Source organism: Larimichthys crocea, chromosome II (assembly GCF_000972845.2).
Source record: "Larimichthys crocea isolate SSNF chromosome II, L_crocea_2.0, whole genome shotgun sequence".
Lineage (NCBI taxonomy): Eukaryota > Metazoa > Chordata > Actinopteri > Sciaenidae > Larimichthys > Larimichthys crocea.
Genome location: NC_040012.1, coordinates 3892518 through 3918716, shown reverse-complemented (window position 1 = coordinate 3918716; position 26199 = coordinate 3892518). Strand labels below are relative to the sequence as shown.

At 41.4% G+C, this 26199-nt stretch overlaps 1 protein-coding gene across 1 annotated transcript in view; it reads right to left on the bottom strand.

Annotated features, from left to right (window-relative positions):
• Positions 1-14236, bottom strand: part of vipr2 (vasoactive intestinal peptide receptor 2) — a 42584-nt gene extending 28348 nt beyond the window's left edge. Inside the window, exon 1 of the mRNA XM_027291010.1 lies at positions 14002-14236. Coding sequence (XP_027146811.1) covers positions 14002-14049 — 48 coding nt within the window. The 5' untranslated portion in view covers positions 14050-14236. The remainder of the gene's footprint in view (positions 1-14001) is intronic.
• Between the last annotated feature and the right edge of the window lie 11963 nt (positions 14237-26199).

Genomic DNA, 26199 nt, shown 5'->3' with positions numbered 1-26199 from the left:
CTCCTGAACTGTTACGGCGACTAATTAATCAAAGACAAACTGATGTGACGGCGTTTGTTTCTGTCCAGCACAGAAATGTTTAGTCTGTTTAGTCTTTGTTTGGACTGAGGTTCAGCTCAGTCCAGGGAAAAAAGAACAAAGAAGACGAACGTCCAGGACGGCAGCGCTCTTCCATCAAACTTTATTGTCCCCTTGGTTGCTTTCATCACAGCAAAGGACACTAATAAAGATGAGTGACGAGCTGAGGGCTCTGTGCTGTTCATCACCGTGGGTTACCTGTCCGTCAAATTCAGGAGGCGGGACTATGATGTCCTCAGAGGTGGCAGCTCTTTCTGCTCATGCTAATTCTTCTTCTTCTACTTCCTCCAAACTGTAAATCGTTTCCTTTTCCACCACAGCGATTTTCCTCACGGTGATAGTTTGTGGAAAAACTCACTGGTGTCCGACAGCAGCCAGCAAGGCCTGACGTTTATTTACATTTTAATGTGGAGGAGCTGGATGGAAACACAGTTTGGGTCTTTATCTGTGTCAGAAGCTGCTTTTAGTGGCTCCACTTCTTCACTTCACTCCTCTCTCGTCTTTTTTCCTCCCTTTTAGTGTGAAGACATTTTACAGGCTTCATTCCCACAATTGTCTGAGAGCTGTGTGTGTGTGTGTGTGTGTGTGTGTGTGTGTGTGAAGACAACAGCTACATAGCCCTGATGCAGGACTCCTGGACGGCTGGTCCAACCAATTCAAAGATTTCATGCCCGAAAAGTTTCATCTGAGGTAAAACGCACGACCCACACTGACTGAATGCCGATGACCTTCATTCCTTCAGTCCATGTGGACTCCAAACCACAAACAATTTCCTCACATGCGTGCTCAGCAGGCCAGAGAGTGTTTCGCAACAATTACATTGGAGAGCGTCACGTATAGTCGGCTGTCTCTGGTTTTTAGCAGGTCCTTCTCCCCAGCAGCTCATACCAGCTCCTCCTGGAGGATCCCGAGGCGTTCCCAGGCTAGATGGGCCAGAGTCTGCTTCTGGGTCTCCTCCCAGGTGGATGCCCGAACACCTCCAACCATCTCAGCTGACTCCTTTCTATGTAAAGGAGCAGCAGCTCTACTCCGAGCTCCTCACCCTATCTCTAAAGCTGAACCCAGCCACCCGGCGGATGAAGCTCATTTCGGCTGCTTGTATCCGCGATCTCATTCTTTCGGTCACTACCCAAAGCTCAGGACTGTAGGTGAGGGTTAGATGGACTGAAAACCCAAGAGCTTCACCTTCCAGCTCAGTTCCCTCTTCCCTACAACGGTCCGGTACATCATCGGCATCACTCGTCCCAGAGATACTTGAACTCCGCTTGAGGCAACGACTTTTAGTCCAGTCTTATCAGCGCAAACAAAACATCGTCATAGTTCTTATTATCAAAGATCTAGTTTTAGCTCGTCATTGTCAGTGAGTGCCAGTTCATCATAATCTGAATTTCTGTTGGCTCTTAATTTCTCTCGTCACAAATGAATCTCCCGTCAGTCAGGAGTCTTATCAGCTTCTCTCCTCGTGTGTTTTTCTTGCCGAGGCTTGGTTCAGCTGCGACGTACATCGGTGGCTGCTGGCCACAATCAGAGATTGTGTCGAGTTTACTGTTTGCTGGATTAGATATTACAGCAGAGGAACAAGCAGGTCTGGTCCGCCAAGCCTCAGTGGTCACATCTAACACGTAAACTTTGAGAGCGTGAGATCTGCAGTCCAGACAAAAAAACAAGCCGAGTATGAGAAAATGAGAAAATTCAAGCAGCAGCAGACGCTCCAGATGTTTGAAAAGCTAAACTTATAGGTTTGCATTTGAGTTCTGTGGACAGATGTTTGGTTTTATACAGTATGTGTGAATATTCATCAGCTCCGAGCTGCTCATGGCTGCATATTCCAACCTTTTCCTCGACTAAGCCGCCGCTCTTGACCTCCGCTTTGTATTTCTGCGTCATCTTTGAAACATTTCGTCGCGGTAGGTGGTCTGCAGTCAGTGATGACGACTGTCAGGGAGGATGACAGCAAAGGGCATGAGTCAGTTTTAAGCCTGCGGAGTCATGTGACTTGTCACTGGAGAGAAAAGATGCAGAACACTGAATCTCTGACTTTAGTGGTGGTTTCTAAAAATATGCTTTCTTACCACTATATATCTGAATTGTTTTAGCCCCACAACATCTGGAAAAACAAGTAGAAAGCAGTATCATTATCAAAGAAAGTGCATGAATATGCATTGTTTTTATTAATATCCATGTGAAGGTAAGACATTCTTCCTGTGAAGAAGAGGCTGACAGTCACAGTGGAAATGAAGGTGAGCAAACCAACTATCACCTGTGTTTGTCAGAACCAATGAGATCACAGGTAATAGTACGTGGGCTCACCCTTAAAGTTGAACTAAATCATCATTAAAGGGCAGTTTTTTCTTCTTCGGTAATCCCCATTTGTTGCATTAATGTAATTATCTCTCTGTGTAATAGGATTCAAATTGCGCTCACACGCTCGAGGGATCCACAAGAAGTTATTGCAGCGTGAAACAATCCAGTTATTTTTGTTGTTTTTTTGTCAGTGGATCGGTTTTAAATGGCGCGTCAGGGAGTGACGGAGCAGCCTCGGCGAGCTGTTAGATGAAGAGCTGCAGGCGACGGGCTGCACGCCTTCAACTTCTCAGCAAGGTAACAAAATTTATTGTGTCCTGCCGGCGTGTGGGAAAGCACAGGCCGAAGCTGCTCGATGGAAATTAGTGACTGACTTCTTTATTTAAAGAAGACTTGTGTCAGAAGAGTTGAGAAGTTTATTAGCAACTCTAAATTGCCCGTAGGTGTGAATGTGGTCGTCCATCTCTAACTACATTGGTAGTTTGTTTGTCTGCATAAAGAAGGTCCTCCGTATGTGGCGGGTTGGAATACACAAACAGATCTTTTCCATGTATGTTTATGAAATAAATAAATAAAATGAAATGAGTCATACTCTGACAGCCTCAGCAAACCGCCTCGAGTGTGAATGAGCTATCAGACATCAACAAACAGGCAACTGTAGAACACATGAGCAAAGTCTTGTTATGAAGCCGTGTTCACGGTCCTCATCAGAGCTGTGTTTCTAGGCAGCAAAGCCTATTAGGACACAGTCTATCAGATTACACAGAGAGACAATAATCACACTGCAGGGCGATTTAAGAGCACCATGAAGTTCCACTTGTTCCAGCGAGGTCATGTTCTGCTTCACTAGTAACTAAGGTCTGAAAATTGTACTTGATGTTAACATGCTGCGGAAAGAGACGTTTTAATCTCGGCTTCAGCATGTGCTATTGCAGAAATCTGTGGAATTTCAAGGTTCAGTGCCTTGCTCAAAGGCGCGCTGTGCAGAAGCCGGTAGCGGCGTGCTGCTCGTTGGTTCAACCAGCTGGTCCTTTGGGTAACAAGCCTGCTATTCTGACCTTAAGGCCACGGCTGCCCCAGATTTCAGTCATATGAGGATCCAGAGAAATGACTGTTGACCTCAAGAGTCGGTCTCCGAGGTACGAATCCACCACGGCTTCACCATCTGCTTCAGGGTTTCACAGCCACTCACTGGATTCAGTTTAACGTCAGAGCTGTTAACTATAGTAACACTGTCACTGGATGAACACAAGCTGGCAACCAACGTGGTGTTTTAAAGGCGGATTATGAGATAGCTGATAGCAAGCAATCTTTATATCCCTTAGATTTGTTAGAATTAATATTACAACACGCTGAGAGGAACTTTAATCCCTAAAATGTTTTGGATTGCCCAACACAAACATGATAGAGACACATTTGAAATCAGCTGATATCAGTCTAGCTCTGATAGAAATAAGACCAATGACCAGTCATGTTGGAGCGGGATTTGGTTGCAAACAAACCAAGAGCGAAAGAGGCTGAACACATCATATGCAGATACCTGACCTACCTATTTAACCCCCTGCAGAAGTCGTCTCTCAACACCAAACACATTTCACATTGGCCAAGGCTAAATCGTTGTTAGATTATAGCCGATGGATTCGAAACACTGGCAGCTCACCATTGGCTGCAACCAAAAAACTTCCCGTTGTATTGAATCTTATGTAAAAATGTTCCAACTCCTCACTTTGTATGACCTCACTAAACAGTTTCTTCATGATGGTCTCAATCTGTTGTTTCAAGCCTTCCCCAATACAGAACGATGTTCTTTTTATAAAGTAAGGTTCTATATCCTGTGTAAAATTGACAACAAAGTCCGTCTAGCTCAACACATCAAACTGTCAACCAACCAACAACCAACCTCTCGTCCAAATATAGTCACCTCTGGCTCTCCATCGACCAATGGGTGATGTCTCAGAGGGTTTACGCTTGGCCAGCACTAAACTGATTACAGGAAACCAATTTAAACATCTAAAATTACACAATCACAACAACAAACAATCTCAAAATAGCTTCATAAGAAATGGATGATGCTCTAATGCGGGCGCTGAGGAAATAGATATTTTCAGATCTGACAAAGCACTGGACGTAACAATGTCAGTTCAACTGCCGCGGAAGCAGCAACTGAAAATAACCGCTGCTGGCAAAATAATTGTCTCCTCAACATCATCTTGCCGGGTTGGGACAGGATGCCAAAATGTGCAGATGAAACATTGTTAAATTTTTGAGTTGATGTCAGGAACATGACAGATGTTTTTAGTGCAAACGCCAACTCTCCACACATCAGAAACCTTCGCTCGACGAAATTTGTGTGAACTGAACCATGTTATAAAAGAGGGTCTTAGAGGAGCAGGTATTCAACGATTTTATGCTTTGACTACATTTATTTTGGCTGTTCAAAGCACCACCTGGTGATGTCAGCGATGAAATGAATGCAGATTCCCCCAATCACACCAAAGTAACATTTTATTAGAGAATCCAAGTTAAAGAACTTGAATATTAAAGAAGGTCCATGATTTCTTTGTAGTCTTTCTTAACAAATCCATCAAAATACCAAAAACAAACAATCAAATAACCCAAAGTATTTCGTACATGCTACCACAAATACACCAGTTGTGGATTAATCCACAACTCACCACTGAAAATAGTCTCCAATGAATGCACTACATCCTCCTGTTTGAGTAACGTTTACTAAAAACTAGGAATAACGGCTTTCTTTTAGGAAGACTGAAAGCAAATGTCCCGTTTTTAAAGGTTTTGGTCTTTTCATACGATTTGTTGATGAAAAATCTGGAACGGCATTAAATCTTCAATTCTATATTTGTATTGTTAATTGTAGAAAACCGAGTTTGTGACAATAAGCAGCGTCGATCCCATTCACAGTGATTTACAGTACAAAGAGTCCATCATTGGAATATATTTAAATTTAAACCAGATTATGAGAAGAACCGCCGCAGAGAGCTGTTAATATTTTTAGTGCCTCTGTTATATTCTGCTCTTTTTGTGTGCTGGCTGCACATAATGGAAGCAAGCGTTTCATCGCATTGTGTTGATGTTCATGCTCACGGCACAAAAGCAACTGTTGGTAAGCAACTACAGATGAGCACACATCACAGCGCTGTGTTTAATCATAATGGGTTATGCTTCGCTGCTTTCTGTAGCCTAAATACATGGACAACAAACGGCTCTCTGAAATGAGATATCCTACTTTTGTAATAAATAAATAAAGAAGAAAAAATGGAACCATACTTTCACAGAAATTAAAAATATATGTGGCATGGGTCTTTTCTGTATGTTTTATATACAGCATCCAATATGCCCCTAAAGTAGATATACAGTTAATATATTTATAGCCATATCATATATATATATTATCCAGAATTACTCGTTTGGTCACTCTCCTTTTCTCTTCATAGCTTCCTCTTGTCAACATCCTCTTCACCTCTGTCATTATGTCCATAGGGGCTGCTGAGCTCAGTTACATTGCATATGCTTGCCCAGCTCCTGTTCTGGCACGACAGCAGCTCCACTCCCCATCAGCATTCGCCTGCACCCCGGGCCTGGAAACCTCCTTCTTCTTCTTCCTGGAGGTCCAAAACACCTGTGGTACAAACACGGTGCTCTGAGCTCACAGTCCAGGCAGCCCCGGCTAACAAACTGGACTCCTGACCTTTACATTGACCATTGATTTCTCCACAACGCATTCCACAGGCGGTAAAACTCTGTCAACTCGCAGAATAAGAATGCTGTTATCCTTCCAGTAAAGGTTGGAGTTTTTCTTCCCTGCAGAATACTGACTACAGCCTGCATCGCCTCCTCCTAGCCTGGCTGTGATAAATCAATACATTTCCATATAAGAGAAAGGGTAGCTGCAGCTGTCTATCCCCCTGCTATGTGATCCCACAGCGAGTCTCAGGTGACTCATCCAATTTGTTTCCTTGAAAACAACAAGTACCACAATTATCACCTGGCACCATTAATGAAGCTCACAGCATCCGGCCCCCCACCTCCGGATCTTGGCTTGGATTTGACCTCATTTGTTTGTCCATTGGATAAAAAGTTCAGTTGAATAAATGTAAATGAAATGTAAATACATCCATGGATACACCAGTTTATACAGCTTTATATTGCTGCGTCATGTATCAATACCATTCTACACAGTGGGCTCATTTGTAGCGAGAAAAGACGCACGACTGCCATTTGAACATTAGGCAACCGTTTTGCATATCTAAAAGCCTGTGAAGCTTTGAGTGACTTGCTACGGTGTTCAGACTTCAAAGTGTGACTTAAATCTTGTGTCTATTTGGAGAAACGTAGGCTTGAAGCAGTTTTTCAGTTTCGCTTTAGAGCTTCTTTCCCCTTTCTTTTTGTTTTTTCCGATTACAGAAGGTGTGCGCAGCTTTGATCACGGCTAAAGTGGGAGTTGCGATTTTATATACTTTTTGTGCTGACGCCTCGATGCCTCGTCGTTGAAAGGCGACATTAAAATTCTCGGGTAGCATTCGGTTCATAATTGGATGAATTACTGCCTGACTGTGATGCGAGCAAAATAGCATGTGGGTGTGGTGTGTGTGGCTTTGTGGATGCCGAAGCTCCCCGTTGATCTCTCTGGAGGTGGAAATACCTGCTGCTGTCCTCTATCAGCCCTGCCAGTTCACCATGTAGGCGCTCTTTATGGTTTAATACCACAGGAGATGCATACAACAGATCTCAGATCAAGGTTTTGGGGGAAAAAAAGGCAAAATTCAACCCAATGACATGAAAACAACACCTAGAAAAACGATAGAGATTTGGCTCTTGACAATAAAAGGTCCTTACTGAGCTACGGTTAAGTTTATTCCATCCCGACCAACAAGAATGCTCCACTCTGTGTTCACACTGGCTTATTAGAAACTGTATGGTCGCACATTGGCTGCCTCACATATCCTTGGTTGTCCACATTGTCAGAAATAAAGCTACATGAGGTGCTGTGCCATTGTTCCGACGGTCCAATATTCTGAAACCTCAACAGCCCAAAAAAATGTCCGTTTGAAATGAAAGTTCATTTGTCCAAACGACGCCCATTGCTCCAAAGGCCTGTTGTTCCTGGGCACTTTACCCAGACTTTGGTCACTTTGTAAGTGCTTCTACCATGAGTATGTAGTTTCCCTCTTGTCTGTTTTTGCAATTGCACAAGGAGTTTGATTTTTTAAATCGATCAGATTCTTTATTGATGGGTGCTGATTGGTGCCAACCGCCAGCAGAGCAGAGAGCTGCTTCTGAAACGTACCACAAACATTGTTGTTATAAAAATCCGGGTTACACAGCTAGTTAGATGTTTTAACTTATACGATGTTTGTTCCTATTTATTACATGTCTTGAGGGCACTTCCCTTTATTGCTGTTTTCCTGAGACTGGCAGGGTAAGGTAAAGTTCGGGTTAATGTATAAGTAGGGAGATTTCAGGGACAGGTCAGAGAGGTGACATCTAGATTGGGAACATACTGGCTACTCATTAGGGGACATGTTGAAAAAAGCTGTTTAAATGCATTATATGCAAATGGACTGTTAACAATTTACAGGGGTTGAAACAGAACCAACTGTTAGAGCTCCTCAGAGAGCCTTTTTCTCTGTAACCCCTTTAGTGTGTCTCACTGTGAAACACTCCTCTTGTACAAGAACAATAAATTCAACTTTGATGTTTTGAATCCGATCCTCTTTATTTAAGGGTTTTTCTTTAAAATTCCCGTAACGATTGTCTTGAACGGGTGTGATCAGCTCTGCCTGTTTGATTGAACGCTGATGATTGTACACTTGGCTTCCTGCTGGCTCCTCTCGATCTGATACACAGATGCTTCTCTATCATTTCAATACTGTGAATTTGGTCCAACTGAGCAAAAAGCACAATCTGCTTCTGCCTTTTCCTGGTGGGTTGTGTAAACAGTGACTGTGTGTTCTCTGTGGGGAAGACGGGAGCAGTGTGATGTTGTCATAGCACCCCCGCTGCAGATCCTGCAGACCCAGAGACAAACCTAACAGGTGGTTCTTGTCATCAGCCTTACGCTCGCTCTAAAGGTTTTGGACCTGACGTCACGGTTTAACCTGTGAAATGGGATTTTCTAACCATCCTATGGTTGGTAGAAGAAGTGCAGAATGCGACTGTTCCTCCTCATTACAGCTCTGTGTGGCATTTAATCATGCCCTCTCAGAAAACTAGACTAAACCTCACATGCTCGTTACGAGGGTTTAGTGTGGAACATGTCCAATTAGGATCGCCTGAGCCGACAGCTGAAAGTCCGGCCACACACACACACATACACACACATGGCTGTGCCATTGATTTTTTGCCATTCAAATAGTAAAGTATTTTCCAAAACAATGAACAAACAATATATTTTTTAAAGGTCCGGTGTGTAACATTTAAGGAGATGTATTGACAGAAATGGAATATCACATTGATAACATTCATGTTTTCATCAGTGTACCAACCAAACAAACCAAACCAAACGAGTTTCACGGCCTCTGTGGTTTCTCCTCCATGCTTGAACCGAAAGAAGGAACAGGTGACGCATTTTCAGTTGGTTGCAATCTGAAACTTCACCACTAGATGTCACTAAATTCTCACAATGAAAGTCTGTTGGGCGTTTATCTTGTTTTATTTGGTTCCTGTTCTGATCCATAAAACCAAAGGTTTGAAAACTCTCATTGAACAACAAATCTGACGTGAAATTGAAACATGTACGGACTGACCCCCAAATTAGCAGCGATATGTGGCCGTTCCAGTCAATGTTTCAAACCCCGGTCCGGTTCAGAAACGTCCCAGGACCGGGCCTCTGCTCGGCTCTGCGTTGAATTCAATGCGGCTGTTTTTTTTTTGACAGACGCCGCGAGCAGCCCGCATCAGTTTACACCGAGCAACCTCGAGCTGACAGGAAGCCAGACACAGAAACATCATGGTGGATTTTCAAAATAAAACACCCCGTGCAAACTGCTGGTCGTAAAAACAGACAAAAGAGAAACAAATGAACTACGCAGCATATTTACACACGTAGAAGCATATTTAGAAGAACATAAACCAGGAAAATGACCAAATCTGAGCAAGTAAACAAAGTCTGGAGGGATAAACGCTTCAGAAACGTTTCCAGTGGGGTTTAAAGTCACGTGCAGGATGGACCAAAACCTGAACTCTAACACAGGCATTGACCTACGAATGTCAGCAGGGAAACAGTAAGTGAATGCAAAGCTTCTTTATGGACGTGTAGAGCAGTTCAGTGGATGCTGCTAACGCGGGGGACGTCTTGACAAGGCCTCAAGTCTCAAGTTCTTATGCCGGGCGGTTTATTTGACTTTCTCTTTGATCAGTTCATGTTGAGAAGTTTGGGAGGTAACACAAGGTTTTTTATCCCTTCCCTCCTGCTCATTTTGTTGTATTTTTTGTGTGAAACTTTCTGTTAGAAGTGAGTAAAGTAAATGAACGGGTGTTCATGCAAATTAACCTAAACCTAAAACAGAATTATACATGCAGCACGCAGCTGAGACTGTTTTCCTCTGTTCCTTATTTTTCTTAATTGGCATTAAGAGATTATCCTAAAATGGGAATCTCTGAGATTCTTCTTTCATCTCGAGTCTCTGTCTTTAATCGCTAAAGTTGCTTCATCGTTGTTTCGGTGCCGCACTTTTGCCAGACATCAACCTGTCAGTCAAACAGCGCGGGGCTTTGATGTCGTCTTACAAGGATTTTCTGTGGAGAGTTTGGATGTGTCACAGCCGGATCCGGTACGGCAGAGCGACCGCCGATTTATTCGGCAGGCTCACCCAGAAGCTAGAAGTTTGGTCTTTTTTTCTACTCCTGGTTTGTGTCTGAGTTGTGGACGACACGATTTGGAGCTTGTTAAAGTTTCATGGTCTGAAAGTAATTAGAGTAGTTTGAGTTTGGTGGTTATTGCTGCACAAGAAAGAAGAAACATAAAACACATCAACAGACACAGTGACTGTGTTTACACTCGCAGTACTTTATCATTATTATTCTGAATTTAATATGGGTCATGTTCTGTTTGGATATTCCAAATTAGGCTTTGTTCTGACTGTTGCATTTCCTAATTAAGACGTGTGTGATGTGCTGATATTATTCTGGTTTTAGCAGAATCCACTGAACATTCTTCTGTCGTCTGTCTAGCAAACAGTTTACAAATCTGACTTAAAGAAAAACCCACATTAGTTAGTCGATGTGTGTTGACCAGTGTTGTGCACGATGATGTGAAATATTCGTGTTTGATGAACTGAAAAGTCGCTGAAAGGTTTTATTGACTTTCTTTTTGATTTCTTTTCTCCTGAATGAGAACACGAGAGAAAGTTTCAGCAGATGTTCGGTGGCCTAAAAAAAATCACCAGCTGTTTTCCAGGCACCCGGCTCGATTTGTTTTGCCAAATAACATCCCAGAGAATCAGCACAGATGTGAGTGACAGTGTTTGACACGAGTTCTACCGCACGCTCATCCCGGGTTAACTCAGTTTGTTTAAGATCTGCTGTGCTGAGTTGGACCTGAGCTCTCCTGCAGGCAGACAGGTGAATTTAATATAGCACTGTGTTCACACCTGAGTCCCTGCTGTCCTCAGGCTGCACAGACGGGAACACACACGGGGGGCAAATCAAGAAATACAACCAGCAACGGAGCAAACATCGACTCCACCTCTTCAACTCTTAATGATCACGTTATAATTCTTTGTTTAGTCCAGATTAGTGTCACGTCCTGTGTGTGCAGAGGGTTCATGTGAGTCAAGGTCGTAAATTAGACTGTTATTTAGGGCTGCAGCTAATAATACTTAACTAGGCTATAAAACACTTTGGTGACTTCAAACTGCTTCAATTTGCAGTAGACTGAGAAACGCAGCAATTCCTCACGCACGAGAAGCAACCGGAGAATATTTAGAAAATATATCGACGAACATGAATCAAATCTTTATTCATGGTCATCTAACATCACGCCACAGGAGTAGGGGAACTTGGTGCAGCTTCTGCACCGGTCCGTCGTGGTGAAGCAGGAGAACGATCTACGTTCCTACCCTCACCTATGGTCACGAGCTTTGGGTAGTGACCGAAAGAATGAGATCACGAATACAAGCGGCCGAAATGAGCTTCCTTCGCAGGGTGGCTGGGCTCTCTCTTAGAGACAGGGTGAGAAGCTCGGCCATCCTTGAGGAGCTCAGAGTAGAACCGCTGCTCCTCCGCATCGAGAGGAACCAGCTGAGGTGGCTCGGGCATCTCGTGAGGATGCCTCCTGGACGCCTCCCTGGTGAGATGTTCCGGGCACGTCCCTCCGGGAGGCGGCCCCGGGGAAGACCCAGGACAAGCTAGAGGGACTATGTCTCTCGGCTGGCCTGGGAACGCCTTGGGGTCCCCCTGGAAGAGCTGGACGAAGTGGCCGGGGAGAGGGAAGTCTGGGCCTCCCTGCTGAAGCTGCTGCCCCCGCGACCCGACTAACAGATAAGCGGAAGAAGATGAACGAACGAGTAGGGGAACTTAACTTACAAGAGAAACGTTACACACACCGATGTGTTGCCTGTCCGGCATTGTGGGTCACGAGGTGTAACTAGAGGTGGTGGAGACGTGACGTTACATAACAGCACAATCTGTTTAAAGGGCAGACGTTCAGCAATGAATGACACTTTCATTCACGTCTTCCTCTGCTTCATTTGTTTGGTTAGAAAGTGACCAGTCAGCTCGACTGCCCGTTACGTCAAAGCTACAATGAAAACGTGAGTGAGCGTCACCAAAAACCAAGATTTACAAAATGTTTCCACGTGTAACACATCTGTGAGATAGTGAATACATACATTATCTGTGACCACTTATTCTGACTAGGGTTAGGACCGGAGCCTATCCCATAGGACGAGAGGCGGGGTACACCCTGAACGTTAATGATGCATGATAATTATTTTTCGTGAGTCATTTAACTCCTGCTAAGATTTCGCGTGTCATTTAACGTCATCGCGGATGCCGAGTTTTACGACTTTTCAACACAAAAGTAAGTATGAAGTCACTTTGTCGTCGTGGTAGCAATCATACGCGTGCGGGGTCCAGTCTTTGTGAGTATGACAACGACGTCACAATGCATTTTATGACATTTCGAAGACACTTTGTCGTCACGGTAACAATAATTAACATGGTTGACATTGTTTGGTTGGGTAAAACAATGTAACGTAAGTCACCGTCGACTTCGAGCAGGACTTTCAAGCGTTGTGATAAGACGCAAAATGACTTCACTTCGCTTTGACGTTACCTCGCTGGAATTTAGTCCAAAAATAAAGAAACATTTAATGTTCCTTTCAGTATCAGGGTCCATCCATCGCTCTGAGACTCTGTGCTTATGTGAAAAGGTTTCTGAGTGCTCGGGGTGCCAGCAGCGTTCATCAGACGGATAATTAAACCCTCACATTTGTTTTAGGTGATGAGAACATTTTGACAGCCCGGTCTGCTTTTAGTCAGAGGAGGATTATGGGGGGGAAAAGCGAGAGCAGTGTTTATCCTGTGAGGTGTATCAACACGGGGAAAGGGCAGCTCGTGTGAAGGACTGGGATAACAGCTGGAGGACGGCTCAACAGGAACCACCAGCGGTGACACAAACAATCTAATTAACGCTCGAAGACAACCAGAGCTTCACCAGAGAAACAAGTATTTTCATTATCTAATAATCGGCCAATTATTTTCTCACTTTGTCTGAAATTAACAGAAACGTTTCAGAACCCGGGGACATGTTTTTTTTTTTGTAATTATTTTTTGTATGTCCACCAAAAGCCCAAAGATATTCAGTTTATCACTGTAAGACAGTGAAAAGCAGCAAATTCTCACATTTAAGAGGCAACTCGAAGGAATATTTGATATTTTCACCTAATAAGTGGCTCAAAAAGCATTGATTTTTTTCCCCTAATATATTAAACTTTAAACAAACTCTGCCTGCAGTGTCTCTGATGTGTTATATATTAATTATTATTTATATATATCTGTGGTTTCCTTCTTCGAATCTGACAGTAAATTCAGATTTTTGGGTTTTTTTTCACTCTAAGTTGGACAAAACACACGAGCAGCTGGTTGTCCTGATTAATGATTAATCATCCATACAATGTCAAAGAGAAGTAAACAAAAATAAATAAATGTTAATCACAAATTTCCCAAAGCTCAAGCTGACACATTCAAACTATTAACAAACTTAATGATATTCAGTAAAACTGAACATAAGACTGAAAAAAATGAAATAATCAAATAAAAATCAGATATTTTTTATATTTTTGGTCAGAAAATGACTCTGTGATAACCTGACATTTCATACGCCAATTAATTATGGCTTTAATTAAGAAGATAATGAGCTCATACATGGATAATGAAAAGACTTAGTTGGCTTAATACCAGATTCCAGATTGTTGTAACTGCAGAAAAAAAACAACCTCACAACACAAAGGTCAAACATGTTTAATTAGAATATTATTATTATTAATAATGAGAATGAAACTTCATATCAGTGTCCTGTACATTCACATTTGAGCTTCATAGTAAAAACAGTCATTAAGTTTCATAATAACTGTTGATTGTAGTAAAGTGACTCACCATGAGCAGACACGAGGAGCAGAAGGTGACAAGGAGCCAAACTTTCATCTTCACTCCTCCAGGGTTGAACTGAGCTTTAATAAAAGAGTCCAGACTTCATTTTTAACTCCACTTTAGACTTTTTCATCCTCACACAGGAAGTGAATGTTTGATTTAATCCATGAATGTGGTGGGGGGGAAAAAATGAAATCAAAATAAAAGAGTGAAGAGGAGGAAGCCAGAGGCGGTGATGTCTGTCCTGTATCCACAGAGCTGAATGTGCAGAGAGAGATCAGCTTCAAGCAGCTGCCTTCAGCTGTCAAGCCCACTGTGATGAACACAGAGGCTTCCTGTGGCGAATTTCAAAATAAAAGCATTATCTAAGCTCGCTGTAATATGAGAATCGATTTGGCATTACTTCATTAATTCAGTCAGCTTGTACAAAATGGATGAGGGAATGGATGTGCTGCTGTAAAACAGACATTTTAGCATCTTTGTGTTGACTTCCTTTATCTTTATCATAATAAAACATGACTGACTGACTGACCCCTCCTCCATGACCAATGATTATCTAGATTAGTGGTTCCCAACCTGTGGACCAAGATCCTTTTATTGACAGAAGTCCTGCAATGAAAATATTAAAGTATTAAAAGTCAAATGTGCTGCAGTGCTGCGTTATTCACATTTAACTGCAGGTATACAGGGCAGCACCACCCACTGAATACACGCTCACATGCACGTGGCTTCACGTAAATTGAAGATGAGAGATGAAAGCCGACCAAAGCTGCAGGAGCTGAAGTAGAAGTATTTACTTTACACCTCAGTCACAGAGATAAGCACCCATCTTTTCTCTGAGAGATAAATCTGACCCAAAGAAATATTCCGTCCACTGTCTGATAATAGAATGATAAAGAATATATTTCACTGATCAAAACAGACGTTGTAGACAGTTTATTTATTTATACACAATAACATGTCTATACGTTTCAGTCCTGGCTTCAGGTTTAAGACAAAGAACGTGTCACTTCTTCTTTGCATCGTCTCATTTTAACTGTCCAAACATGTCGACTACAGTAAAGAGAGAAAAAAAAAACTTTGAGACGGACAAACTTCAACAATTCTCCAGACGTCCGAACGTCTCAGTGTTGTCCTAAAAAAAAAGACTAGACCGCTTTGGAAATTGCTTTGGGAGTAATCCAACAGCAGAATAATTGAGAGTGACTAAAGAGAAAAAAGCTTTTAAATAAAGTAAATACAGCACATGGACAATGAACAATGGATGAGCGGACACAATGTACAGCGCAAACTACACTGACCCCCGTGCACGGGCTCTTTCTTCCAGCGCTGCAACGATTCAATAATTGGACTTTGTCCAGTCCTCTGCTGCTCGATCAGCAGAGCGAGCCAGTGTGGACCTCAAACAATACAGACCCCAGTTGTTTTTCTTGGTGCGTTCAATTTCGCATTGAATTATGTCCGTCTGTACATCACAGTGAGGTGATAGTTTGTCAAATTGGTCCATGAACTCATGTTCAGCTGCTTTGGGTATAAATTTTGAAAAGTTAAAGTGGAGAGATCTCTCCAGAAAACATCTATCCTCGTCCTCCTCGTCTCATTTCCAGAACAGTTTGGACTTCGTTCTATAACTGTGGCGAACAAAATAACTCATATGAGACCGCCTTCATCAGGAGATAAATCTGCCAGTTTGTTATGGAAATGTGAGACCAGCTTTGAGTTTCAGCTCGTTGTTGCTGTCCGAACAGAGAGACATATCTAAAAAACGCCTCTGACACAGACAAGCTAAAACGTCAGTTATTTTCTTCATTGGAGACCAAAACAGAGCTAAAACAGACTTGGATTCATCATTTGAACACGAATATGACTCCAAACGGATGATAATGTTCCTAAAGTAAAAGCATAAACAAGTTATTGTTATATTCACAACTTTTTTGTGTGTTTGCTGCCCCCAAGAGGCCAAAAAGTCCTTGCAGGTTTAATGTAGGTTAATAACTGTTTTCGATCATATCAAATTATATTGAGCAGCAGATGAACTTTTATTCCTGAAGTCAGAGATAAACTTTTCTTTTAGTGTGCATGGACAAGAAGTCTTTAAAGTGATCAGAGATATGATATGCTTTCCACAACAAGTGCACAAACCATCTGCTGCTGAAGATAATATTCAGCACGATAGTCTATCTTTCCATCAGGAAACCCTGTGAATGACTTTAGTTCTGCATTCCCTGTCGGTCTCAAGTCCAACTGGGTTCACTGGGAGGCCGGCTCTGTTGCCTGCTAACAGCAGATAAATCTATCTGTCCACCAGGAAACAATATAAGAGGGACATCAGCATCCGTCTTCATTTATCTCATAAAATACTTTGTAAATCAGCATATTTTATCTCACGATGTTCACCGCTACACTACAAAAGGTGGCTGCAGTCCACACATCTTTTAATCCCCACCGTGTTGTTTCTGTCCAGAGCTAAACAGAAGCTGTCTGTGACAAAAGATGAAGGCCGGGCAGAACAACAAGGCGCTGAGTCAAATGAGGGTTTGTTTGTGTGACTCACACTATGAAGTCTGAGTCCAAACACTTATGATTAATAACCTGTGAACTCGGGGTGCACGTAACTTTGTAAAGTGGTTTAACTGTTCAGTTAAATTTCAGTCCTCTTCGGATTGGTTCCCATGGCAGCGGCTGACTGATTTGACTGACTGCTGCTGACGCCAGGAGACGAGTTATCAACTTCTTTGTCGTGCTAATGACTGCAGGTCTAAATGTGTAGGTGCAAGACCATTTTCAACAGGTCCACAGACCCACTGTGCTGTTCGGTTTGCATTTCACTTTAGACGAAAGATGAAAACATCAGATCTGTGAGGAGACTTTAACCTCAGACTGATGGAGAAACAAAGGTTTTCATGTTTGACTGTTGCAACATTAATAAACGAGGATGCAGATAGTATTAGCCGTCTTTCTTTCATGGCTCCTGTTGTGGTGATGTCAAATAAACTGGCAAAACTCATGAGCACACACACACACACACACACACACACACACACACACACACACACACACATGCACATAATTATTAGTTGATTAATCTATTTAGAGCTTGCTTGTTTTTCCCTTTCGCATTCATCTCCCCGATTACCCTGATTATTCACACACATGCACAGTTTTTTTTCCTCCATCCCATCCTTTGTTTATTACGTACCCACCGGCTCGAACTCATGCTGTGTCTATCATGTCCCCCCTAACCACCTTACTGCTTAATAAAATAAAACTCCTGCAACCTCAGCACTCTGTACGTTGCATCAGGACATGGACTAACATATAGAGGCAGGGTTCAGATCACAGATGGGACCAAGCAACAGCTGGTTAACTGCCTGCGTAAACTATTTTAAGCTCATACAGATAGTGGACCAATCAAATCGCCAGCAGCAGAACGGTTTCAGACAGAGGACATGAACTGATTTCTCTTTTGTAACATCAGTTCGGCTAGAAGAGGCATAAGAGCTGGATTTTTCTTTTTGCGTCTCCACTTCAGTGAGCTTTTGGAGAGTGTGTCTCTGAATATCAAGTAAAGGTCAGTGGCCTGCCTGCCTGATTAAAGATATGTCAGATTATCAGCAGAAATGTAAAACTTTTTAAACCCCTGGACTCTGACTCAGCGTGGAACAGCCGAGCAGAAATACCCCTCCATTATAAATGCTCTCGGGTGTGTACGTGCTTGCTGTCTTGTACAGTAAACTCATGAAAGCAGAGCGAGGACGAAAGTGGCACGTATTTACACAAAGCCAGAGAGCGTCACTCGCTCGCTGTGGGCAAAGTGTTCACGCTGCATTCACACGTGCAGGCAGAAGTCAAGCAGTCACTCTCTGCTGTGCCCGTCCTGATCCAGATGAGGGGAAAGAAAGTGTCATCTAGCTTCTCATTTTTGTCATATGACTTGTTTTTTCATGTCACGTCGCCGTAAAACAGTTTTTTAATCCTTCGTAAGAATCGTAGGAAGAACACCTGGGGCAGAGGTGTGGTGGGAAGAAATTAAATGATAACAGTTAATGAAAGTTTGATGGAGGCTCATGGGGGCACATGGAAGATTTTATTAAAACACACTCGATCTGATACTATTTAATCAAACAGGTTTGGTTTGATTAACCTTTTATCTCCATTCTTACTAATTATAATTCTAGTTTGCATTAATGCTTTGATCCAAGAGGCGTATTGAGGAACAACAACATTAATTGTTGGTGCTTGTAGCCTACAAACCACCATCTGTATACCTCAGCACACAGCGTATGTATGGCTGAGTCCATTTGTAATTCTGTTTTTTAAAAATATGTTAATTTTATTCTGCTCAATCTGGAAAATTCAAATCGAGTGAAACGACTGTAGCTCTGTGGAAAAAAATGTCTTTCGTTAACGGCTGAGATCAGGAGCAAACTTTTAATTGCAACGTTTTTATCCAGCGTTGACGGATTGTCCCTGAAGTGCTCCGAGAAAATTTAAATTTGAACATCTTTAATTCGACGACTGAGGACGATCAAGTATTTCTATATTCCCTAATAACGTATTTATGTAGAAAAATTAAAAATGAACAGAAAATATGGCAACAAGCGTACAGTTTATTCTAATAAATAGTGTTTTTGGAATCCCTAAGACGTCCTCTAAATAACTTTATCTGACTTTACAAAGTAAAAAAAACAAAGTAGAACTTCATTTTCATCCCATTCAGACGGACATACCAGCCATGTTTCATTACGAAATGGTAAAATACCAGCTCTCTTGGCGCTTCTTTGTATTCTAGATAAATTATATACAAGTTAATTCTCAGTATTCATGTTTTACCTCCCTGAATGTACACAGTTTTAGCCCAGTGCTTTACTTTGAGCAAACAGATAAATAAAGTCACAGTCGTGGAACAAAGTGCGCACATCTTCTAACCAAGAGCCAGTTATTTTATAAATATTTCTTTACAAGCCTGCTTTCGTTCATATCGAGTAACTGAGTTTATAAAGGTCCACATATCCACCCATTCCTGGAGCCAATCCCAGATGAGCATTGGACAAGAGGCAGGGTACACCCAGAACAGGTCACTAGTTCATTGCAGGGCTGACACATAGAGACAAACAGATATAATAACCCTCATGTCTTGGAGGAAGCCGGAGTACCCGGAGAGAACCCCAACGGACACGAAGAGAATGTGAAACTCACAAAGGCCAGCTGTGAGGCGATGGTGCTAACCCCTGTGCTGCCCCATGCAATTATAATAAAACAAAACATGCCCAACACTCCCACTATGACTAACCTGGATTCATATTTGTGCACACATAGATATATATCTATATTTTCACTGATTCACGTTGTGAAATCAACCCCAGCAGGTTGACGCAGGATGCCGTACTAACCCAACAATGTACATTATTACACTTATTACACAACTACTTACTAAAGAAGTAAAAGATATTGATTTAAAAATGATTTTACTGCTTCTGCTGTCTCTGTTATTCATAGCAGTGGTCTGTTATTCAGAAATAACAATCAGACTGCAACAAAGCCGTGTAATAATTAGAGATCATCAACCCTGAATAAATCAGCACAGGACAAAGACAAGCTCGAGAAAGTTTTGAGAATGTTTGAAGCTTTTAGTGAAGGCCAATTCATAGAGTGAATAAATAAGATTTGCATATGAATATGGTCTCAACATGAAGTTATGTATAGGGCCATACTGCGTGCATCACACATGGACGTATAGGTTTTACATATTAGCTCAGTGTGTGGGTTTACTGGCTATTTGCATGTGTAATCTGGTTTTGAGAGCACATAATTAACGAGAGCACCGGAGCTTATTATCTGGGAACAGAATGTGGTGTAGTATTTTTTAATGCAGTGACATGTAGGTGTGAAGTGAAGGCTGAAAAACAGAACAACACAGCCCTGTTACAGCTGAAATGTACACAGCTGTACTGTTTAACTGAGTGTTCTTCATGACTGTTGCTGGTTTTCACAGAGTTTCACTTGATTCTTCGTATCTTCAGTACACGAACATCAACGTGGAGATTACTTATGAGATTATTTTTGTCTTTCTCAGCCATCTGTTTATCATATCTCATATCTTTATTAGCAAACCTGATTAAAGTCTCCTCTCACATCAGTGATGTATCCAAACACAGATAAACATTTCACATTGCTCATATCAAAATGACATTTTTTATTATGAAGGAATGATGCGATTAAATGTGTGAAGAGGTCATCTCGTGGATTTTTAAGATAGCGTGCTGAAGCCCACACAAAAGAACTCTGTATTAATAGATGCATAATTTCTTCTCAAACTGATGTTTTGTGCTGATATCTTATCACCAAGTTATTATCATTATTCATTGTGGATTCAATAGTTTGAATCATCCCACACAGCCTGTCAAAGATAAGGTAACTCTTTCGCTAAAAGTTTGAAAGGTCAAGCATGGAAGTTCGTTCTTGACCAGGTGCGTGGGCCGCTATGGAGGAAGGTGCCAACCCTACCCCAACTGGGACCAACTGGGGGGAAGGATGGCGCACCTCCTGTCCTCTTGTGAAATGAGGCCAGTCTGCACAGAGCAGAACATAATCTCAGTGAGGAGGAGGAATGAGATGTGCAGCATGTTTGCAAGGAACCAGACGTTGAGGAACCTACCACCTGAAACCACGACGAACCAGAGTCAGTTTGCCTGTAAGACTAAAACATCCACTGCACACACACTAAACACACACGGCTCTTTTAACATGCACCTACATCATCGGTGTTATAATATAAGTCCTGCACATTGTATATTTAGACATGCATGCCTGCATGCACTGTACATATCCACCCACTTAAGTACATTAATCATTCAATGTTTACTCCAGCTCTCTTTGCACTCTGCTTCCTTCTTGTTTACAATTTACAGAAACACTTGCCCTGACATGGTATGTCTTATATATATGTATATATATGCACTGATCTATTTTTACACCTACTTGCACATACTGTACATCACAGCTAAATATTTATGTTCAACTGTCTTTGTTCAGCTTTGTTCTCCTGGTTTTTAGAAGTATGTCCATTTTCCTCCATCATCCCGACTGTTCTTGGAAATTGTGTGTAGAGTGATGAAAAACTAGAATGTCTGATTCATTGTAGTGGCTGGACTCTTTGAAGATGAATGAATGAATTAAACCTTTATTGCACCTAGGGGGAATATTCTTTGCCCAAAGAGGATACAATAATATCTAAAAACCCAACAACACCCAAACTCTTTTAGCAGCAGTGGATCTGCTCTGATCTTGTGAGCTGAATTCATGGTGTACTGGTCTGTCATTCTTAACTTAACACCATGTTTAACAACATTGCTCCCCCTATCACTGAGTACAAAAGGTCAGTACGCTCTATGTCAAGCTAAAGTCTTTAAATCAGAAGGAATTAACACTGAAACAACAGTAAAACTACTCCCGCTGTCCATGGTCTTAATACGTTACTCTTATTTAAGTAAATATCCTGTGTGGACTCCTGACTTGTCACATTTCCTGAGCTGGTTTGTGACAGTATCCAACCACACAGAGAGCTCCAGGTTTGGAGATATCCCCGACACAGTGGTGGTGACTGGTTTCCACTGGAGCTGCTTCTTCAGTTAAACGCAGTTTTAGATTCCTCTTCCCTCCATTGTTTTCCTTCTTCAAGAGCAGACAAGAGAGTTAAACATATTATTGTGATTTAAATGAAGCCTGTAACTTTTGTTATAGGCTGACTTACCTTCATACTAAACCCACGTTGGCTGAAATTCAGTATTGGCAAGCTGATGAAGTACATTACTGGCCCATCACATCCTGAACAAACTAATGATTGAAGGCTTGCCAGCTTTAAAACACATTAATACATGTTTCCTCTTATGCTTTTATGATTCTGATTTACCCCTTTATTGCGTCACGCACATTTAAATATCTACTGACACGATTCTGGACGGTCACTGCAGAAGGAGCTCATCCAATGCAAATGAGGTAAATCTGCTCAGTGGGAAACTGCTCTGATTGGATAGATTTCAGTAATTCTTCAGGGAACCAGCCTCAGCTGCGATGATTCATCCCCAACCAAAATGAAAAATAAAAAAATTATGGATGATGGAAAAAAAAAGCACCAACTGAACTGAACCACTCAAAGAAAATCATATATCAAAAAGAAGAAAGACTGGATTCCCACAATAGGTTTTAGTGCAGGCATTATATTTCAGACATGATCTATAGCAAAGCTCAAATCAAGACTTTAAGTACATCAGCCCATAAGCAACACCTACAGGGATTGAAAAAATATAAGTGACCGCCCACTCCTTCTGCACCGTCGCGTCCACGGTGAGGAATTTTAAAGAGCAGCATCATATAAAAGAAAAGAAGGCTTTCTGAAGATTTCTTACCTTCGGGTGAGGTAAGCTAAGGTTTTCTTCTTGGCCAAACAGAGATGTGCAAGTTTGTCACAATCAAAAGCTGCCTCCACATCCGTCTGCTGAACGGGGAAAGTTTCTCTGTGTTCACGACGTGAATACACGAGAATAATGTTGTTGTTTTTTAAATGGCCCGACAAACATTACACAAAAAGATTTGAAAATTTGAAATCTCCGGCTCATGCATATACACTAAGAATGGAGACAACCAAATATATTTGCATATTTATTGAATTTTCAGCAGACTTGATGTGCTTTCAATGTCTTTTGCAATAGCTTGTCGAACTTTTTATTGAAACACCACGTACTGTAAAATGTTATCAGCAAACTCTGAAACCAAGAAGGAGGATCCCTCACCAACCTCTACAAACAAGTGGAAATCTTTAATAATAGGGAAGGGAAATGTTTGATTTGATTGGATTAAAGCTGCTGCAAAAGGTCGAAACAATAACAACAGCCAATGCCAATTTAACCACCGAGCGAAGCAGACACAGATTGTGTAATTCAAATTCACGGTGCTCAAGTGTGACTTTCTTCTGTTTTTCAGGCTGAGTCAAGATACCGGCTGCTTCACCATAAACCACCAAATATTTGCCCATTTTCACTGAGATGTAGTGGAAAAGTCTGCATGCTGTCCAACTTTTTGATAGATGAGCACTGAGGGGTCTCCATTACGTCCAGAAATTCATGTGCAACAGTGTCAGTAACTACATGTAGACCCCCCTGTCCAACTGGTGGCGAGTGTGCATATTAATCAGCTCGTCCCTGATGTCACATTCATGACCTCGCTGTCTAGCTGGCTTTAGCCATCGCACCGAGGATCTTCTCAGCTTCTCTCACTATGCGCTGCAGGGTCTTCTGGCAGGATGCGGTGCAGCTGCAGTACCACACAGTGATGCAGCTGGTCAGGATGCTGACCATTATAGAAGGTGCACGTGGTGGAAATAGAGGCGCTGCTGAGCTTTCCTGGCCGGTGATGTAGTGTTGCTGCTCCAGGAGAGGTCCTCAGATATCTGCAGAATCTATGGACAAGGAGCCAAGACTTTGTTGGTTCTAGTTTTCCATTTGTAGTCTCAGTTTATTGATCAGTCATGTTTGAGCGGGCTTTGGTTGCAGCAGTTCGTGTGGAGAGCACGAGTGGTAGAACGCATTGACCGCAATGCAGTCTTGGAAACCATTAGCTATTGTCTGATTTATCGTCTTTAAAGTTATCTGTTCATAAAGATTAGCAGAAGCATTGATAATCAGACTGCAGATGAAGTCTTGACTGTATATCTATAATGTATTTCGTAGATATCCACTGGCTACACGAAAAACCTCCCTTACCCTGGAGACATGGGATGTCTATTACCTCTGTGCTGCAGTGTTGTAAATTGCTCTTCTCCCACCCTCATATTAAGAAGCACAGTGCTCCTCCTCCTCCTCCTCCTCCTCCTCCCTCAGACTGTCATTACCGTGCACAGTTTCAGAGAGGACAGAAATGAGAATAATGAGCGCACTTTTTCGTTTGGTATGGCACCTCATCTTAAAGTCTCCTCAAACTGGGCTTTCTATGATGCATCATCAAAGCGCTTGTGGGAGCCGGACGGTGAGACCGGGACGACTCCAAACTAATCTAATTAACCTACAGGAATTTCTTGAATAGCAAACAGTGGGCAAGTAAAGAAATGTGGGCACAGGTGAAGACAAACACGTCTTCTTACAATGTATTTCTTTAGCTCACAGGCTTGATTATCTCGTCTAGAGGGAATTACAGTGAGTACCAGTGCTTTAGTCAAGACCCCCTAAAAGACTAGAGTGTATCAAGACTAATACAAGACATTGCGAGGTTGAGACTGAGGCAAGTTCGTGGTCCCAGTGCAGATTTTTTGATGCAGCTGTGCAGATGAACTCTTTTGGTGGTTTAGGTAGCTGAATTTTATTACAGCAAATCCAGCTGACATCTTCTCGACAGCTACAACCTTCAGTCCAATTATCGGTTGCATTTGGAGCATGAAGTTTTACATCCGATCACAGTAACGATGTCAACAAACACATCAGACAATGCACGGGAAATGTATTGATATTCTCGCAGCTGTCTTGATATTAAATCCCAAATCCTCTTTGTCTGAGGCTGAGACAAGGTCGAATGAGAATGCGGTCGATGCCGAGATCTTCAGAGACCGTTCTCAAGTCAGCAATAAACAATAGTATATACTATATAGTATACATTACATGTTTGTTTTCAATGTTTAGAACATTCAAACTAAAAGTTATGTTTGTCTAGGTCATACAGAGTCTTTCCACATGGACACATCCTTTTCTTTTATTTGTCTCCACCTTTAACACACATACTCCAACTCCACCTGTGTGCAGATCAAATAGAAGAACAACTCAGACAAACTATCTTCTGTCAATTCTCTGAAGTTTGTCTGTGTTTTTCTGTCTTATTTCATGTCATATTAATGTTGTTTTATTCATAAAGACAGGAGCATAAGACAAAAAGACTTTCAGGAGGAAGGACACATGGCAAATTACAAGAGAGTTTTCTGTTTTAATATTAATGTTCATTTTCTTCAATGCTACTGCCTATTTGAATAGAAAAGTCATTTTATGAGAGTGTTTGATAAGTTCACTTTATATCAAGTCCACAGCAGCTGACAGATAATTCAGTATACACGCTACCATGACATCTAGTGGGGAAGCGTCCTCTGTGCAAAAATAATAATAATAGTGCACTGAGCAGCAATGATCCACAAGCTGCCCTAAATATCTAATAAATGTATTATTTTACAATGTTTTCTTTGTCTTTTACATACTAAATAATCTTTCTTAAACCAACTGGCTTCCTTACGTGTTGTAAATTACACTGAGGTCAGCTGTAGATTAAGCTTTGCAGGCGACAAATAGGATGAAATGGTCAAAGGTCAGAGGTTACCTGGTAATGTTTGTAAAGGATTGGCCTGGTGGTGGAAGAAGAACACATCGAGTCAACTGATCACCTCATGTATAACTGTAATTAATATTTTAATCAGACCAGAGACAGTATTATGCAATTTCAGCATGATATCTGCCATAATAAAGTTTTTTTTTCTTAGTAAATATTGATTAAAAATAGTTTTGTTTTTTGTTTTTTTTATTGTTTCTCTTCATGCATGTGTGTGAGTGTATTGTATTATATGCAGATTTTATTTTGTTTTTGTTTTTTTTTGTAATACAAAGTCATCTATAAGAATCATCATTATTATCTCAGGTATTATCAGGTATAAACAAGTTGCAAGGAAGCTTGGTATTAGATAGATAGATAGATAGATAGATAGATAGATAGATAGATAGATAGATAGATAGATATACTTTATTTATCCCAAGCTGGGAAATTATAGTGCAGCAGCAGCATTACACAAAGTGACAAGTGACAACAAAAAATAAAAATATACTATAAAGCAACCTATACATAATAAAATATCAAAAAAGCAATAGTAAATACGATAAAATAAAATATATTGTACATTGTCACTCATTATTTAAAAAGAGTTATTCTTGTATTCTTGTATGTATTTCTATGTTTAAACGTTTTGCCTTATTTTTTTTACATTTTTGTTTCTATATTCGAAATTACACGATATGTAATGCATGTATGATATATAACAACAGTATTTAGACTTGTCTGTGTGGGTTAAATTAGCACTAAAGCTTTAAAATATGTTTAAAACTTATTTTTGTTTGTTTTTATTTAAATCGAAACTAACCGTTTCTTTTCCCCCTCTTTTCCCGCCACAAGATGGCGCCC